Raw genomic sequence first — 20,325 nt, 5'->3', positions numbered from 1 at the left:
TACATTCTTGGGTTTCTCAACACTTTCTGGGAAATTCTCTCAAAGGAATTTCGTTCAAAAATAGTAACTTTTCAGTAATATCTGTGGGACCGGTTGTTACTTTTAGAAGAGTTTGCTAATCATGATACTTTCCTGTTCCATTAAAAAAAAGCCTTAATATTCAGGTTGTTCTATAGACATTAAACAGAAAACCATCCAAAAATTTCCTTAAAAAGAAGAGTCTGAAGTCTAAAAATACTTTTAAATAAATAAGGTCCTACCACTGCCATAAAAATAATCATAGGGAACAAAACTCAGAGGCAAGTAACTACAATTTGTCCATGGCTTATGTATATTTAGAAGGACAATTTTAAAATAGTATTAATTATTAAACAGAATTTTGTGATTTCTTACCCTAGTTTAATCACTCTAGTCCATTTATTTAATGGAAAACACAGGTAACGGGACAAAATTTTACTTTTCTCTGTGACACAAGTTAAGTGTTTGGGGAGACAGAAGGGCCAGCATGTTATTCCCAAATGATGGATGGGAAAAGAGCTGAAGAGATTATGGAACTTGGCAAGGCCACATGGTTCAAATCATTAGGCTCCTACTTCAATGTTACTTTCATTGGTCTCAATAAGAATGCTGGTGATTCAACAGAAACAGTACAGGGAAGGAGGAGGGGACTGTAAGAATTAAAGGTGGGAGGAGAAGCAGTGAGTAAATACATCATGGCAGTTTACTTATCATACAGCTGTGAAAATAATGCTAGTTAAGGCTCTGGAAGACCAGGACAAGAGAATAAGTCATGGTAAAGGTCAGTATACAAAATTATTTGTAAGCATCAATTTCAGCAATACAAAACTAGAAAGAAAACACCACACTGAAACAGAATTACGCATTATTATGTGCCAGTACCAATATCATGGGTGCTTTTTCATTCCTTTTCTCTATTTCCCAAATTTTCTACCATGTGATAATACTTTGATAATTTCAAATATTTCAGGAGGCCCTTGAATGAAAGGGGAAAAAACTATGAAACCCAGCAACCACTGGGAAATTTTCACTTGCAGAGATAGCAGCAACAACAATGAATGCACATAAACAACATAAAACCACCTATAATCTTCAAAAATAATGTTTAACCTCTGCAAGGGACACTAATTGTTTCAAAAGCCTCTTGTCCTGTTACTGGTGAAAACATAGGTCAAGCTGATAATGATTTTCAATCAATTACATCTGACTTTTCAACTGAGTGATCTTTGGGAAACTATTTGGGGCTCTCATGTCATTTCCTAGGAACAGCCATCCAGATCCAAAAATTCAGGGGAATGTGAATTTCTCTTCTTGGAAATCCTATCCTGGATGCCAAGAATCAAGTATCACAGACTTAAGGGATAAAGACATAAAGCTATTACCACACCTCAAGGGTGAGGAACATGTAGGAAGGGCAGAACAAGGAAATGTGATCAGCTTCCCTGTAGGATAAGTACATGTTGATAAGACACTACACAAGCCAATAGGATGTACAGATTCTACAACACTTAAGTTAAATCCATGTAAAGATACTCAGATATATCCAAGTATCTGTAAGAAAGGTTTTATGTTAGGCATCCATAGAATTTTCTAAAACCTTAACGAAATTCAGATTTCATACTTACATTTTCCCTTAGTTATGGCACAGTAATATGCAAGATTGCTGCATTTAGATGGCTTTGTCCATAAGTGTTATGTGTGTATACATACGTACATACATACATAGAGATAATGTTCAAAATGTTGAACTTACATATATGGTATACTGTGGATGATGGAGTTCCCAAAAGCAGCCACATATGGGTGACTCTCAGGATCGCCAGCTAGCACATCAGCCAGGAACCACATGGAACCAGATACCCTGTAGCCTCCACTGGGGGAAAGAGGAGGTCATGGCCTGCTCTTGACAGGGGAATACTCAAGATGGAGGCCAGTGTGTGGGAGTTAAGGAAGGCTAGCTGGAAGGTTAGCAGACACCAGGGCACTGCCCTCCAGCGGCAATTCTTGGTTCTTCAGGGCCATGGTGGCCAGAGGTAACTTGGGAGAACTCAGGACAATGTTTTGTTTCTTTACCTACTGTATAGAATTATTTACACCCTGTTTTTCTGGAGCATGTCACCTAAATATCACCTCACTCTTGCATAGCAGCAGTAGCACTCTCTGTCACTGACAAACACACACACACACACACACACACACGCTCCACTGGCTAGAGAAGACCAAGACCCACCCCCAGAGAATATTGTGCGGGTTCACACATCTGGATATCTCTATATGTGTGTTTATATGTTTATGTATGTATGTGTTTATCACTCACCAGAAACACTAATCTCCTCTGAAAAAATTACCCAGATCCAATTCTCCTAAGTAAATAGAGGCCAGCTGGGACTCTGACTTTAGCCCTTACTCTAATTCTCCATTGGCTTTCACAAGAATGAGTGAAACGCCTAGTGGGGCCGACTATTTACCTACTGTATCTCAGCTTATTCTGTTCTATAATGCTGGGGCTGGGAATCTGAAAACTCTATTTCCCAGGCCCAAGTGCCAGTTGGCTTCCTGCCAATAGGAGGCACTGGGGGAAATCAGCAGGTGGCAGGAGGTGAAAAGCTGCTGTGTTTGTTCTCTTTCATTCTCTCTCCTGTTTCTTATGATGATGCTGGAAGAATCTTCAGCCCCTCTTCCTATTAATTCCCCTCACTTTGAAATGCCTAGTGTGGTTGTGGCTTTCCCGGCTAATAGGCTAATGCGCCAACCCTTCCACAACTGACGTCAACTTGCTCTTGAGTCTGTTTTCATCAAGGATCAATGAAAGAACACTTTGTGAGGCTAATTTGAAAATGGACCTACACCTACATGTTTAAGCTAACTAGTAGGTTTTCCCGCATGCTACTCGGGGTTCACACAAAGGGCATCTCCTGCTCTTCACAAAGACTAAATTACGAGTGGTGTTCAGAAATATTTTGCTGGGTAGCTCAGTTTACCTTGTCAACTCACAGAGGGAATTTTTTTTTTCCTCTAATTCTTTACATTTGCCTCTAAGTTCTTTTCCATTTGCTCTTACCTCCACATGAGCCCAACTTCAGTCTTCAACCTTTCTCCTTGACCTTCATCCGATCCATTACCTAATCTCTATGCTCTTTCCTTTTGCCTTTCTGCCTGATGAATCGTATCTTTGCTTGTGTCAAATGAAGTAAGCTGTTTTTCATTTCCAACAGCCTCTCAACACTCAGAGCTTGTATTACCAAAAATTTCTCACAGGCCCTAGAGTAGCCCTTACCTACATGTTTCCCAGACCTGAGAACACAGCCTCACTGTACGCCAGCTATTAACCTCGGTGACACTATTACTATCACATCTAGCATCCTTTACCTAGTTTCAGGTTGGGGGTTATTCATTTCTTCTATCCATTTCTGAACACAGACATATTTTTATTTCACTATCTGGATGTTTTCTCATTGCCCATTTTTTAAACTGTTAGCATCTCTTGAGTTCAACTGTGTCTACTCCGGCAATGAGTCAGACGAAAGCCGTTTCTTGACAAAAGCACTTAACATCTTGGTGTCTAATGACTTCAGTTCAGAGCCTAGAGAAACAAGGAAACATACCAAACAGTGCATCCTGTCTGGCATCTGGATTCAGTGCAAGCACTCACTGCATTCGGTGAGTACTTACATTTTGGGCACTCACCTTAGACAACAGCAGACTGCCAACAAAAGTTGATCAACTCAATATGGACAGTGGGCCCTTGATGCTATCTTATTTGCTTAAAGCCTGAGACTGTTCCATCTGTATAGCCTTTTAAATCAATTTTAGGCACCTGGATACCACACGAGTCAATTCATAATGAATTTTCCACACCAAAATAACCTATCATAACTACATATTAAAGATGTCCTAACTAACACTTATATTGTGCTTGCTGTGTGCCAGGATAGGTTTTAAATATTCTAAATATGTTAACTTACCTGATCTTCCCAGCAGCTGTGTAAGGGAGGGATTATTACTGTCATCGCCATTTTAATATGAGGAATCTGAGGCACAGAGAGGTTATATAAGCTACCCTAGGCCACACAGCTAATAAATGGCAGACCAGGGATTTAACTCCAGGCACTTTGATTCCAGGGCCTGCGTTCCCAACCACTACACCAAAATGCCTCTCACACCGTCTCATCTACATCTTTGACTTGGAATAGTTGCCAGTCTCACTCAGGCTCTCTTCCTAAGGAGTTTTGTGCCCTGGTGATGCTCTTCTCAGCAGTGACAGTTCTCATTCTGACCCACAAAGTAATAGCTACCCCTCACAGGGAACCTACTTATGCAGCAGAAAATTATGCAAGGTGCTTTTACATTTGTATACTTGGCCTTGGAATGTGAGTTCCACTTGTCTTTCCCCGCTCCCAGAGGCGGCTCCAAGGACACGGCCTTGAGATAGTGATGAGGTGTTGAGAACACTTACACAGTATACATGACTGAACCTAGTTATAGCCTCTATATAAACTTTTAAGATTTGGCGAGCAGGTGCAGGGATACACTTGTCTTGCTGCCCTAGTATGTAAGCCCCTTGGCTTATTAAACTACCACCTACCAACCTGGAGCGGCCTGCCTCTTCCTTCACTCCCCACCCGCTGAGCATGGGGGCTGGTTTCGGATTACCCCCAGGAAGCTTCTGAGAAGCTTGCAAACCCACAGCCAATAACCAAAGGGAAGCTAACTGAAGCTGCACAAGATCAAACAACTAATAAGTAGAAAAGGCAGAATCACTCCAAGGCCTGTGCTCTTAACCCCTAGACAATATGACCCCCCCCATATTCTTCCCCCTTCCCAACCAGCTCTGGGAAGGAGCGCCCATTGATTCTTCAAACCCACTACTCTTCCTCCAGTGCAGGTGCCTGACCAGGACCTTGCAGAGCTTTCTGGGCCCAGATGTCAGTCCAGGCTCGGATTCCCCGTAGAACACTGAGGAAATCACTAAAATCTTTGAGACTCTACGTCCTTTTCTGCAAAATGGGGATAAACACCATCTACTTCATAGGATCACTGTGGAGCTTAAAATATAATGTACAGGAATGTGTCAGGTGGAGCAATATTTTTAATTATCATAGTAATAGTGAGACCATTCAGCATCAAAACAATGTGTAAGATGGGCTGAAGCATATGTATTTTCCTACATAGCAACTGGATCAATATGCTTTGGAAGGCCACATCTTGGAGCCCAATGGGGAAACTTTATCATTAAAGCTTTCTCTCACTTCTGAATAAGCTTATAAAAGTCTGATGTTCATCTACAAAGCTAGGACTTCTTCTAGATATGTGACTTGTCAAACTACAATTTCAGGAAAGACCTGTACCTCAGAACCTTACTTATGTAACAAACTAAAAAACTACTTCTTCAAGAAAATCTAGTAAGTGGTAAAAATAGGGGGTTTTGTGAGGAAGAAAAGTTCTTTATCAGAACTATTTATAGGAAAGGAAGTAACACTGGTTGTGATTAGAAAGCCCTGTGGTGAATATATCTACTGGAAAATACATGTCCCAAAATATCAGAAAATAAAAGAATTATTACTATTCCTCCATCAATAGCTTACTGCAAATATACAGTCCAACTCACAATAAATTGTGGAGTCATATGTATGTGCACTTAATCTGCCAAAACACTCATGAAGTTTAATGAAGTTAACTCCCAGCAGGCAGATTTATTATTAGTCATTTAATAGGAGTGAAGCACATAAAGAATGTTTAACAACAAACATCATGCATTTTACATTAGAACATGCCCACTAATTGTAAAATACTCAATTTGCTTAATTCTTTCCTTTATGATCAAATTAGACCGAATCCAGGTCCATTTGCTTTATGGTACCCACTCAGCTATGCATTCTTTCTGACACTTCCTTTAATTTGAATCTGCTCTAAATCTTGTGATACGCCTGGCATATTGAGGCTCATATCTAGCCAAGGAATGAATCAAAAGTTGGTGCTTTCTGGCACTACCCGGTTTAAGTGCTTGGACTTGGGTTAGTTGAAAGGCACAAGGCCAGTAAAACTTGCCAAAAAAACAAAAATACAGTATATTTAGCACTTACTGCTTTGAGGTCTTCATTAACATAAGTATCATTCATTATAAACTCAGGATAGCCAACTTTTGCCAAAACAGCTCTTGCCTATAAAAATGAAAGAAAAAAATGATGTCAGAGTCTCAGCACTCAAATCATTAATAATCACACAACCTAGGAATGCAACTTTCATCTGAAAACTCTCTTTACTGAGTATCTAGTACACTGTATGCAACCCACTGTGAAATACAGAAAAAAAAAATCCACTTTTTAAAATTCAGTCCCTACCCTCAATACGTTAACAATACAGTGAATGTAACAAACAAATATATAGTAAGAATAAAATACAGGTTTTAAAACAAAGAAAATATTGTTATCAAAGTCCAGAGCACAGACTAATTCCTCATGGGAAAAAGGTTTAATGTAGGTGACCAAACTGATCCTTAGAGAATGGCTGGGACTTCAAAATGCAGAAGTGAGATGAAGAACATTCCGGGAGAGCAAACAAAAGGGGCAAAGACAGGGCCCAGGAAAGAAGATCATGGCACAGAGAGGGGGGCGTAGCTTGCTGTAGCTGGACTAGAAAGCACTAGGAGGGGAGAGCAGTAACCAATGCAGGAAAACTGGTTTGGGCCAGTTCACAGGGATTCCTGAATGCCATGCGAAGAGTCTGTATTTTATTTTATAGACAGGAGAGGACAGGGGCGCCTAGGTGGCTCAGTTGGTGAGGTGTCCGACTTTGGCTCAGTTCACAATCTCATGGTTCGTGAGTTCGAGCCCTACGTCAGGGAGCCTGCTTGGGATTCTCTCTCTCCCTCTCTCTCTCTGCCCCTCCCCTGCTCACGCTCTTTCTCTCTCAAAAGTAAATAAAACATTTTTTAAAAAAGTCAATAGATAGGAGAGAACTAAATATTTTTAGCAGGAGTAAAACAAGAGGAGTCACCCTTCAGCAAGATTACCATGCAACACTGAGAATGATGCTGGCCAGAATGCCAGAAAGATTGGAGGTAGAGGGTCCAGACTAACGTAAGATGTGTCACAACCATCCCTTTGATAGACCTACTAATTACTCCCTGTGTTCTGCAGCATAAAGAGAATGAATAGAGGAAAAATCACCTTGGGCCCATACAAGGAACTTGCATATCAGGGACTGGCAAACTATGGGCCAAATCTAGTGTCCCCTCTCTTCCCCACCCCACCTCCATCTGTTTTTATAAAGTTTTATCGGAACACAACCACGCCCACTCATTTACACATAATCTGTGGCTGCTTTTGCACTATGGAGGCAGAGTTGAGTAGCTGGAACAGAAACTCTGTGGCCCACAAAACCTCAAACATTTACTATCCAGCCCTTTGTAGAAAAGGTTTGCCAACTCTTGCTCTAGAAAAACTTTACAATCCCATGTGAAAATATGTCTCTATCCTCTCTCCAGATTCTAGATTTCATAAAAACCAAAGAGTGGCTTACTCAAAGAGAAATTAGGGATTTACCCAGATCCCCCTGGGATCCTTTTTATTGCTTCTCCACACCCTCCCCAGCATCTAATGTTCTTTTTCTTTTCGTGGCCAGCACATCAGATCTTAGAAGGCCTGCCCTAGGGCTACTGGAGCCCCTGGCCTGTACTCAAACAGTTCTTTCCTGGGAGTTCATCTACCTTCAGATCCCATCCCCACCCCCCACCTACCCCAGCAGCCTTCAGCCAATGCCTGGCTGTAGCAGGAGTAGGAAAGCCCCGCTATTTTGCCTCAATTCGGGACAAACTGTGAGGTCTAATTTGCACTCCAGAGTTCCCCTGAACAATCAGGCTGTTTGAGACTTCCCCTAAAATCACACCCTTGGCTGCCTCTCACCCTTCTCTGGCTGGCTTCTCCTATTCCTTTGCTGGTTTCTCTTGGGAGCACTTGCAGAATAAATCCTAAATCACTTGCACCCAAATCCTCATCTCCAGCTTTGTCTCCAGAAGACCCAACACTAGACACCAGGCAACCCCAAACACACTGGTTTTATTTGAGCACAGCAAAACCAGTGACCTTTGCATATTGCTCTTGCTAATGAGTTTTTACCTTTAGTCCCTTTCAATTTTCCTCACCCAAGAAATAAACAGAATAACATAATACATTTTCCTTATCTTCCTTGAGGTAATTCAAATATTAAATATCAGTAGAAATTTGAAACTCAAAGACTCAGAAAGGATTTTACAAGTGCCATAGGACACAGTCATAATGGATTTTGTTGTTCCAGCCTCAAATATAGCACAGATCAAATTCTGCCTTCAAAAACCTGTGAGTTACACTGAAAGCCTGATGTGATCTAGAGAACAGATAACTAGAGGTTACAACTCTCCCCCAACGCCACACAATGCCTCCTATGCCTATAAATTCCCTTGTTTCAAGACTGTTGTAGTAGTGTTTCCCTCATTGCATTTAAGTCCTCGTTGCATTTTATGAGTTCGCCACTAGTCACTTGCGTAACATAGAGCAAATAAAGAGCTCCAGATAGTTTCCCCAAAAGTGAAGAGATATATAAGCTGGGTCATCCACAATCGTTTTCTGAACACTGGTCTTCCTGGAGCATGCTGATGAATTATGCATTGTTTTTCAAACCTCGCGTTCTGGGACCCCCACTGCACTACGGAGCTTCACAGAATATATTACCTTCTACACTGTACATGCAGGTCATTGAATCCTTTTTTATTATTTATTTAGCAATACCAAGACTTGAAGAGAGCCAGAAGAGAGCTACAAAGAATCTGTAATTCATCTCCCAAGGACATATAGATAGAATAAGATAATAAGACTAGTAGCAACATTGCCAACAGCTGAACAGAGTGCTCTTCTTTCCAAAATGTGCCCTTTATGTATGCCTCCATTCAAACTCCAATGGTCCCTCTGTCAGACAGTCTGTTGTCAGTTCCACATCATCCCACCCCGCCCCATTCTACATTCTTCTCCGAGAAGCTTCAGAAGTCCATCTCCAGAAATCCCGTGGGGCATGGCTCCACGTTAGAATCTGTCAATGAGAACAACTTATAGGACATTGCAAAGGTAGAAGGAGACACTATTTATTCACTTCATTGGGAGCTATGGGCAGACACAGAGCCATCTGCGGATGGCAGAGGGAGCGCTGTGCCAGCAGCTTCCAGGCAGTCTCCTGAGAAGACCCCTTCTGTGTGAGGGCAGCAGTTCACTGAGAGATTGTGGCCTTTGCTCTCCAGCCTTCCCAACAGTTGCAGAAGCCTCCAATTCCCTGTATTATACATCTTCTTCCTTGATACACTTTGAAGGGCATTCATGTTCCCGCATGAACTCTGATACACCCTTTAAGGCAAACAGTGATTACATCACCTTTTTACTTTTCATGAATGAGATAAATGAATACCAACAGCTTGATGATTTGCTCAAGGGCAAAGTATCGTGAGACAGACCTGAAATTAGTTACCCCATGGGTTGGCGACACAGACAAGAAGGAAAGGCAAGTCCCAATGCAAATACTGAGAGAACGGTGGTATAAATAGGTAACAGACTGCATATTATGTTCAACAAGGAATATTTCCTAGGCTGACTGTGACTGATCAAAAACTCCAGAGTTTTCTGTAACCACTGCATGCATTTGCATTCCTTATTCAGACAAAATTCTGGAAAGGGACTGCTGCATGTGACAACCAAATGTCCTTCCTCAATGGAGTAGGCTCAAGCCACTGCTGATCTTCACCACCTCTGTGACCTTGTGCAAAGTTCTTACTTTTCAGAAGCAAATACTTCCTGTTGTCTACTGAATATCCATTCTACTTTCCTTCTCTTAGTATCAGACTCCAATTCTGTTCAGGATGACAAAAGAACAAACAAAAAAATAGCTGTATCACCTAGCTTCCTTTGCAGCTAGAATTGGCTATGGAATGAGATTCTGGCTAATGGCCGTGTTCCACTTCCAGGAGTCCATTTTTAAAAAGGACAGATTTGGCTGGTTTGTGTTTTCTTCCTTTGGTCCAGGGTTTCTAGATCTCAGCTCTATTGACATTTTTGAGCCAGATAATTGTTGTGGAAGGTGTCCAGTAGACTGTAGGATGTTTAGCAGTGTTGTCAGCTTCTTCTATACACTAGATGCCAGTATAAACACCCAACCCCAAGTCTGGACAACCGAAATTGTCTCCGGTTATTTCCAAAAATTCCCTAGGGGAAAAACTGCCCTGAAGTGAGAACCACTGCTTTAGCTTTTCCTCTTCTTTCCTATAATGCCGATTCAATGCCAGAGGTAGAGCAGCCATCTTGTAATCACAAGGCATGAAACGTGAAGAAGATCTACATGCTAAAGATGCTGGAATGATGGGTTGATGGCATCTGGAGCCCAGCATATCAGCCCTGAACTTCCTACCTTTCTCCTCCATGACATAGGGAAAGTAAACCCCTTATTTGTTTAAGGCATGGTATGCCATGTTTTCCATTAGCTGTAGCTGAATGTAACCCTAATATGCTCTCCTTTTCCTCAGATGCAGTCTGAGAAAAATATAGGGCCTACTTCAGAGGGTTGTCTGCAAGGATTCAGAATGACACATCCTGTAAAGCACTTTTTTATGCCTTGGTCCTGAGTAGACGATGAATAAATGCTAACTGCAGGTTACACACAGAAAGTAGAAACGTGACTTCTTCCAGAGATTTAGAGTAATTGTGCTTATTTAGAGGGTCCTTCAGGTAAGGCCAGACCAGATCACACTCTTAACCAAATGCCTGAACTCCCCTGAGGAAGACTGTCACTCTCTTTAATCAGAGGTCCAGTTTCAGAGGGCCATGCAAAGTGGGGAGAGAGGAAAGGCTGGTGAAGCAAGGCGGTAGTCAATTCGGAGACAGATGTGCCCGTGAGATTCTTGGAGCATGGTGGAAGATTTTCCAAGCAAAGCTAAACTCTATGCATGAGCCAGGAGAACCCAGACTATTCACACTTCCAAAAAAGTCTGGGGACTCTTTTGAGGGCCACTATTCACACACCTTAGAAAATGGACACAAGCAACACTATGAAAGCTAATTCTAGAAAAGGTCAAAGAAAAAGGTTGCCTTTCATATTTGCCATACTGGTTTCTGCTTCCCTCTCCTTTCTGTATCCTGTATCCATTCCTCCCAACATCTAGCAGGTCCTGGGGGTGTTCATACCACTTGCTCCCTGACCATACCCAAACTGGCCTCTCCTTGGCAATGCACTGGCTCCAAAGTCATCTCCCCTTCCCTCACCATCCATCAAAACTGTTATTCCCTAAAGGCAGCTAATCCATTAGCTGTCACTGAGGCCTCAAACTAATGTTTAATAAAATGTGAGTGACTAATAGCAATCTAACGTATTAACCCTAAAGAAAGATCTGTATTTAAAACAGTACTTCATTAACCAAAGGGATAAATCCAATTATAAAGGAGGCTTTTATAGCTAAGAGAACCTTCTTTCTGCTACTACTGAAATTAAGCCAATGGCCTATTCCATGTAATCACCATTGTGTTCCCCACATGCAACACAATGGCAGGCACATAACAAGTGATAGACGCACACACAATAAATGTTGATTCATATAATGAGTAATTTGGTTGATAAACCACTCTGACCAATGTCAACAACAGTATCAGAAAATATGAAAGGTTACAGTCTGCCACATGACATTTAAGGCTGCTGATATCAAGGCACATTTCCATATTAACTGATCTTACCATAGGAGGAAAAAAGTAGGGGAAAAAGAGACTTTGTCAGAACCAAGGGAACTTTCTGGAAAATGGAGCAATGTTTAAAATCCATTGGAATTGATTCCTGAGGAGAACCAAAACTGTCTTAATATAAGCTATTCCAATCAATCAACAAATAACTTATTGAGAAAGTACTCTAAGGCCAGGATTTTCCTTGGCTAAAGAAACATAAAAATATATAAATGATCCATGGTCTCACTGTATTTGTATAATGGAACTGAGGAAAAATATTCTATGACAACTTGTGATTACTGCTACTACAAAGTAACAGCACTGACTTAATTTTCTGAACCTCTCAGTTTCTCATGTGTAAAATGTGGGTAATTTTACTTCTAATACAAATACAGTGAAACAGAGAGTTGAAAAGAAGTATTTGAATAATAAAGGAGCTGGGAAAGGAAAAGTTGAATCACCTAGATCAAGGGCGAGCAAACTTTTTCCGTAAATGATCAGATAGTAAATATTCTCAGTTTTGCCAGCCATATGGTCTTTATTGCAACTACTCCACTCTGCTATTGTACCTAGGAAAGCAGCTGTAGATGACACACAGATGAACGGCTCTGTCTGTGTTCCACTAAAATTTGAATCTCATATAACTTTTATGTATCATGATATATTCTTATTTTGATTTCTTTAAACCATTTGAAAATGTTAAATCCATTCTTAACTTGTAGACCATACAGAAATAAGCAGCATGCCAAGCACGGCTCAAGAGCCGTAGTTTGCTGGGCTGACATAGACAATTCAATGAGAGTGGAATGTTCATCGAGTCGCCTCAATTGGTGGCACAGGGCCTAGTACACAGTAAGTGCTCAACAATGCCCGCCCAAGTGATTCACACTGAACAGTGCGGCGGGGGGGGGGGGGTGTATGTGCATCTGCATGCATTTTTAGCTACTTTTTATTTTGTTTTGCTCTTTGCTATTACTAACATGTACATACAACAAATCTTAATTGCTTAGGAGTTTATTCCTTGCCCTAAAGTCTTAGGGCTAGAGCTCTAAAAAATTACAATTAATCCTGTGGAGACAACAGAAAGTTCATAAAGTAAGGATTATTCCATTGAGAGAGAGAGAATAACTACCACAGATGAACTCAGAAAAACAAGGAACATCAGAAATTTAAAACACAATGTGATTTAAACATGTAAGTCACCCCTCCTTCCCAGAATTTTCCACAAGGTACACTACAACGTGACAGTGCTGGTGGGAAAAACAGAAACAAACGTAATTCTGCTTTACTTGGCTGTGACAATGAAACACTGTCTAATTTTGACACAGATGACCAAACTGATTTAAAACTGGTCAGGAGGGGGTGCTTTACTCCTGAATTTTCAAAGCCACTTAGTATTAAGCTGATTGGCAGAAAGCAAGATGGAAAGCTCATTTGTTTTAATCCCCACTGACTTGGCTGTTTTGGAGAGTCAGGTAAATTCTCAAATGTCTTGCATGTATTACATCAAAGGGATCGCTTTAATCACTTAATTAAACAGCTTTGTGTTTCTGCTTCCTAGTTAAGTCTCTTAGCACATTTTTTTTCTTTTTTATAAATTTAACCAACTTAAAAAAAAAAGGAACGTAATGATCAATTGCCCTTTTACAAACAATTTATAGCACGATTTTTTTAAGCTTGCAATGGCTTTGAAAGCTTCAGTCAGGGGGCACCTGGGTGGCTCAGTCAGCTGAGTGTCCAACATCGGCCCAGGTCATGATCTCACGGTTCGTGGTTCGAGCCCCGCGTCGGGCTCTGTGCTGACACCTTGGAGCCTGGATCCTGCTTCGGATTCTGTGTCTCCCTCTCTCTCTGCCCCTAACGCACTTGCATTCTGTCTCTGTATCTCTCAAAAATAAATAAACATTAAAAAAAAAAAATCAAGCTTCAGTCCGGCTTAACCACACTGAGGCCTCATTCTCTCTGATGAGTTCTGTAATAACGATTAAACATCAATCAAAATTCTGAGCTTTAAGCATCCAAAAGTTCAGGAGACCGTACATGAATTACACTATCCTTCAAAACAATGGCCGTTTTCATAATACCAAACAAATGATGGACTAGTGTAGATGCCTTGGCGGAAGATATTATCCTAAACAGAGCTGATGGTATTGATGAAAATTAGCCTGGGGAACAGGCTTTAATATCCTCTGGGGCTATCTGGATCCCAAAAATAATAACAATGCATTTATCTGAAAAATCAAATTTTATCTTCTCAGTAAGAATGGCACTGATTTATTAGGAGTCTTCGAAAACTTTAATTCTGCAAATTGCTTTTGGGTGTGGTTCACAGGCTCATGCATCATGCTGGGGTGGAAGATAAGTTCAGCGCCCCCCTAAATCAGAGGACTTTATAGGTGCAAGTCACAGTTGTGATTTTACAAGAGCTGGAAGCCAGGAAGGCTCAGATTTCGGCTCTTCCATCCTAAACCCTGCCTGAGTCATGTCCCAGTGGAGCAGACAATACCCATTTCTCGCCAAACACAGACAACATTCTAGGAAGTATTCCACATCGCAAACCAGCTCCATCCATCCCTCCTCTTGTTTTGAAAACTCCAACTCCACGTGTCTTGGAGGTGGGCAGTTTTTCCAGTCTGAAAAAGGAAAACTACACACGCACAGGTAAGCTATAGTGTAGCCAAACTGGTGCTGAACATTCCCCGGATGTCTTTGTGATGATCCCCTCACTTGGATGCGTACTGCACCCAACAGAGTTAAAGAAAGAAACAAAAATTTGGATGTTCTTAGTAAATAAATGGAGCAGGTAACAGTGATAGAGTTAAGAACCCAAAACTATCCAAGGGTTAATCCATAAAACAACATATCCCCCTGAGGGTAGGTAGGGGCAATATTACCTTAAAAACAGAGGGAAGTCTCATACACTCCCTTTAAAACTGAACAGGAAGAGTGACAAGATCATACAATTTTTTAAAAAATCAGTGTCTTTTTATTACTTTCAATCACATATAGTCAATTGCTAACAAACTTTTTGCAAACACACAACAGCTGCTAAACCTTCTCAAATGAATATCCTAAGCTTCAATTAGCTAAACCCATTTGTCCAGACACAGCCAAGATGAGAAAAGTCCAAGAGCTGGAACAGTCCTATATTGTAGTCAGGCTTTTATATGGGCCAAAGTCACGAATATTTTTCTCTGTCACCCACACAGGGCTCCACATCAGGTCAGCAACTACAGCCCACAGGCCAAAACCAGTCCACCACCTGTTTTTGTAAATGGTTTTACAGGAATCTGCTGAAGGGGTGCACAATATGCCACCATGGCCTAAGAATTCTTTTGAACTGAAGGTATTTGAGAATCAATAGATGCAGGAAGAGGCTTTCTCTACACCCCCCTTATTTGCTTAAAAGCAGAGCCTTCCAGAAGAATTCCACTGTCATGGAAGCCTCAAGGGAGGCTTTCTATGCCAGAGGAAATGACTCCTATAACCAGAGATGAGATTGCATAAACAGACCTTACTAAAACAAACTGTATTTTCTATTAGTTTCCCCCATATATTGCTCAATCATTTCCCACCATTTACTGCCACTTGAAATCCTAACCCATTCCCATTAAGATGGTATTGAAGCCCCAAATTTTCAATGGGGTTCTCTGAGCTACACTTGCTGTGGGCTCCCACCTACTTAAGGGAATAAACTTTGTCTTTTTTCTTGCTAATCTGTCTTTGGCAGTTTAATTCGCAGGCCCCAAACACTTGACCTCAAAGGGTAGAGGAAAACTTTTTCCTCTCCAACAATAGCCAAGCTTATTTGTCTAGCGGCCTATGTCCATTCTCAAGCTCCAGCTGCTAAGCTGAGTAACCACAAAAGAGACCACAGGGCCTATAAAATATTTACTACTTGGGTCCTTGTATAAGTAGTTTGCCAACACCTCTTCACAATAAAAGCTTCCCAGATTTTTCAAAACTAATAGTAAAGATAGCAAGGGGAAGATAAGGGTCAAAGGTTAAGTTTTTGAACAGTTTCATCAAGATATAAACACGTGACTCAACATGAGGTTTCATGTTTTGTTGAGGTAAACACCGGAATTTTAAAATAGGGACAGCATAAAAATATTAACCAGAAGCAGGAATTAATACCATGGAAAAATCAATGTGCTTCTGGGGGTGGGAGGGAGAAAAACTGCATGGAAATTATTAAAAATCACTTTCAAATGTCAAAATTCAAAGGGCTTAGAAACACACAAGCAACATCCAGTCCCTAACACATAATATTTCTCAGGTAAATTTAGTCAGCTATTTAATCCTCCTTCAACTATTAAGTTACTTATTTAAATGGAAACCAAGTTGGAGATTAACTTAAAGAAACATATCCTACTCTCTCATCAACACTGCAAATGAGTGGGTCTTGTGGTCATTCTTTTTTTTTTTTAATGCTTGTTTATTTTTGAGAGAGAGCATGAAGGGGGAGGTGCACAGAGAGGCAGGGACAGAGGATATGAAGCAGGCTCTGTGCTGACAGCACAGAGCCCGATGCAGGGCTTCAATCCCCAAACTGTGAAATGATGCCCTGAGCCAAAGTCGGATGCTTAACCAACTGAGCCATCCAGGTGCCCCTGTGGTCATTCTTTCCATTAAGGTTTACCTGTGACATAAACAATTCTTTACTAGACTAAAAAACTTTTCACCTCCCTCCCTCATAATGTGGGGGCAAAGAGCATATGAGATAACCTTGCTGAATGATTAAACGAGGCCAATGTGAATTGTCACATAGTTTTTCTACAAGAGAGGGATGCTACACAACCAACACCCATACATACAGCTTGCAGCTTTGACACCACAGCCCTCTAGTTCAGGGCTTCTCAAAGCTTTACTTTGAGACTGGCAGTGGCAGCAGCACTTGAGAGCTTGTTAAGAATGCAAAAATTCACAGACCCACCTCAGACCTACTAAGGCAGAATGTCTCAGGACTCCGCTCCAGTAACCTGCATTATAACAAACCTTACTGTGAGGCAGGGTTTCTCAACCTTGGCATTAACGACATTTGGGCCAAATGATTCTCATCTGTGGGGGTCTGTCCTGCACACTGTGGGATGTTTAGCAGCATCCCTGGTCTCAAGCTACTAGATGCCAGTAACTCTCCCCCGTCCCCATGTCACAGTTGTGACCAAAACTGTCTCCAGACCTTGCCAAATGTTCCCCAGGGGTACAATGTCACTCAGCGTTAAGAAGCAGTATGGTAAGGGATTCTCCTGCATGCTCAACTTTGGGCTAGATTGCTAGATGCTCTATGTTGTGATACTTGCCAAGGCTTCTAGACTCATTTCTGAGAAGCCTGCCATGGTGGTGTCCATCCATAAGACAAGGGTTCATCCCCCCTTCATTATTGCTTAGGCATCCCACTGGTCACCACCACTCTTATACCAACAGGAGTACTTTATGAAGAAAGCACCAGGCTCTCTTCCAACAATTTCTGACTGTTCACTGGGCATCTGCAGTTCAATCAGTGGCCAGTGCCACCTAAATCCCAGGATGACAAGGGCAAAGAATTGATCAACCATTGGAAAATACTTTACAATGACAAGTCATAATACAAATGTACCCCAAGATCTCAGAGATGTTTAGATTAAAAGTTCTAGTAACTTTTCTCTCAGTAACTTGGCAAATGTATTTTAAGTACTTTGAAGCATCTAAAAAGCCATGTTAATACAATTACAGTTCACTGAAAAATTAGCATGCAATCCAGTTTGAAAGCTAAAATCAGTCATAACAGAGTAATATTCCATTTAATTATAAAGATTAATTCAACCTTCATTCATTTGTGCATGTGTTTGGTCTTTTCATTTTTCAAGTAACACCCAAGATTCAAATACCATCTGGTAGAGCTGCCACATGAGCGTCAGTAGTATCTATTAGAGTTGCAGATTTCACTTCAAAGTACGAATGATAAAAGGACAAGGGGAAGGAAAGAAAACACAGAAGTGGAAGCAAGAGACTCAATTAAAAATGAGGTGTTCCATCGACCTGATGGGACTATAGCCCTAAGTCTCCGTTGTCCCGTGCCATGCCATCTGCACAAATGGTCCCAAACCACAAGTCTTGCTATCCCTATTTTCAACAGCCAGGCGGAGATGTAATCAGTGTTGCAAATAACAGTACCAAATCAAACTATGACATCCTCTGTGTTTTTCAAAATGTATGCTACAATTTCCTTAAAATTTGGCCAAAGTCATATGGTGATTAAGACTGACCACTTTCTTCATAACATCCATTCAATATTCAGCCTTTTTTGGAAAGACTAATAATCACCAAACAAGTGTTGCATATTGGAAAACATCTTTCTAAATTTTTATTAAGCTATAACATACACAAAGTACACATACATTAAGTGTACAAATCAAAAACATTTTAAATGCACATGCAGGCTCCTTAGTAGATCCAAGACAAGATTTAAAACAATTATAAGTATCCAGAAGTCTCCTTTTGTGTCCTGCCAATCAATAATCCCTCTACACCCAAGATAACCACCATTCTCACCTCTATCTCCACAAATTAGTTTTGCTTGTGTTTTTAAATTAATTTATTTTAAGTAGGCTCCATGCCTAACGTGGGGACTGAACTCACAACCCTGAGATCAAGAATCACATCCTCTACTGACTGAGCCAGCCAGATGCCCCTGGTTTTGCCTGTTCTTAAACTTCAAAAAAAAAGTGTGTATTCTTGGTGTCTGGCTTCTTTCACTCAACAGTACATCTGTGAAATTCATCCATGTTGTCATGTGTGGCAGGAGTTGAGATACAGAGTTTAATAAATTGCATTCCTGTCCTCAAGGAGCTCACAGTTGATCATATATGGAGAACAAAATGCAAAAGGAAGGAAGGAAAGGAGGGAGAGAGGGAGAAAGAGTGGGAGGGGATAAGGGAAAGGAAAGGGAAAGGAAAGGGAAAGGGGAGAGGGAAGGGAAAACACTACAAGAATATAGAAGATGGGATGGGAACAGATGTGAAGAGAAGCACCTTGTGAAAAGGTCATCTTCAAAGAGGAGATCCCAGGAGAGGGAAGATGGAGGCGTAGGAGGACGCTGGGCTCACCGCGCGTCCTGCTGGTCACTTAGATTCCACCTTCACCTGCCTAAATAACACAGAAAACCGCCAGACGATTAGCAGAACGGAGTCTCCGGAGACAAGCGCAGACGAGAGGCCCACAGAAGAGGGTAGGAAGGTCGGTAAGGCGGTGCGTGCTCCACAGACTGGCGGGAGGGAGCCGGGGCGGAGGGGCAGCCCGCCGGCCAAGCAGAGCCCCCGAGTATGGCTGGCAAAAGCGCAGGAAAGGGATGGAGTGTGTTCCGACAGCAAGCGCGACTTAGCCTCTGGGAGGTCATAAGTTAACAGCTCTGCTCAGAAAGCGGGAAGGCTGGAGGACAAAGGGAGGGAGAGCTGCTGAGCCCCCGGACGACAGAGCTCAGCTTGGGGGGGAACAAAGGCGCTCCCCCGCCCATCCCCCAGCCAAAATCCCAAAGGGAACCAGTTCCTGCCAGGGAACTTGCTCGCTCCGCGCAAACACCCAACTCTGTGCTTCTGCAGAGCCAAACCTCTGGCAGCAGATATGACTCCCTCCCGCTGCCACAGGGCCCCTCCTGAAGTGGATCACCTAAGGAAAAGCGAGCTAAGCCTGCCCCTCCTGCCCCCGTGCACCTTGCCTACCCACCCCAGCTAATACGCCAGATCCCCAGCACCACAAGCCTGGCAGTGTGCAAGTAGCCCAGACGGGCCAAGCCACCCCACAGTGAATCCCGCCCCTAGGAGAGGGGAAGAGAAAGCACACACCAGTCTGACTGTGGCCCCAGCGGTGGGCTGCGGGCAGACATCAGGTCTGACTTCGGCCCCGCCCACCGACTCCAGTTATACACCACAGCACAGGGGAAGTGACCTGCACGTCCTCACCACTCCAGGGACCATCCAAAATGACCAAACAGAAGAATTCCCCTCAGAAGAATCTCCAGGAAATAACAACAGCTAATGAACTGATCAAAAAGGATTTAAATAATATAACAGAAAGTGAATTTAGAATAATAGTCATAAAATTAATCGCTGGGCTTGAAAACAGTATAGAGGACAGCAGAGAATCTCCTGCTACAGAGATCAAAGGACTAAGGAACAGTCACGAGGACCTGAAAAGCGCTTTAAACGAAATGCAAAACAAAATGGAAACGACGACGGCTCGGATTGAAGAGGCAGAGGAGAGAATAGGTGAACTAGAAGATAAAGTTATGGAAAAAGAGGAAGCTGAGAGAAAGAGAGACAAAAAAATCCAGGAGTATGAGGGGAAAATTAGAGAACTAAGTGATACACTAAAAAGAAATAACATACGCATAATTGGTATCCCAGAGGAGGAACAGAAAGGGAAAGGTGCTGAAGGGGTACTTGAAGAAATTATAGCTGAGAACTTCCCTGAACTGGGGAAGGAAAAAGGCATTGAAATCCAAGAGGCACAGAGAACTCCCTTCAGACGTAACTTGAATCGATCTTCTGCACAATATATCATAGTGAAACTGGCAAAATACAAGGATAAAGAGAAAATTCTG

The 20,325-nt window shown here is 41.9% G+C and overlaps 1 protein-coding gene across 2 annotated transcripts in view; it reads right to left on the bottom strand.

The window, feature by feature from the left end:
* Nucleotides 1-20,325, bottom strand: part of PHEX (phosphate regulating endopeptidase X-linked) — a 223,282-nt gene that overhangs the window by 63,394 nt on the left and 139,563 nt on the right. For both annotated transcript variants that reach the window (XM_049643584.1, XM_049643585.1), the window contains one exon: nucleotides 6,102-6,179. In XM_049643584.1, the coding sequence (XP_049499541.1) occupies nucleotides 6,102-6,179 (78 nt within the window). The remainder of the gene's footprint in view (nucleotides 1-6,101; nucleotides 6,180-20,325) is intronic.

The sequence above is a fragment of the Panthera uncia genome, chromosome X (assembly GCF_023721935.1).
Source record: "Panthera uncia isolate 11264 chromosome X, Puncia_PCG_1.0, whole genome shotgun sequence".
NCBI lineage: Eukaryota > Metazoa > Chordata > Mammalia > Carnivora > Felidae > Panthera > Panthera uncia.
The sequence above is the reverse complement of the archived record's forward strand: the minus strand, read 5'-3'. Positions and strand labels throughout refer to the sequence as shown.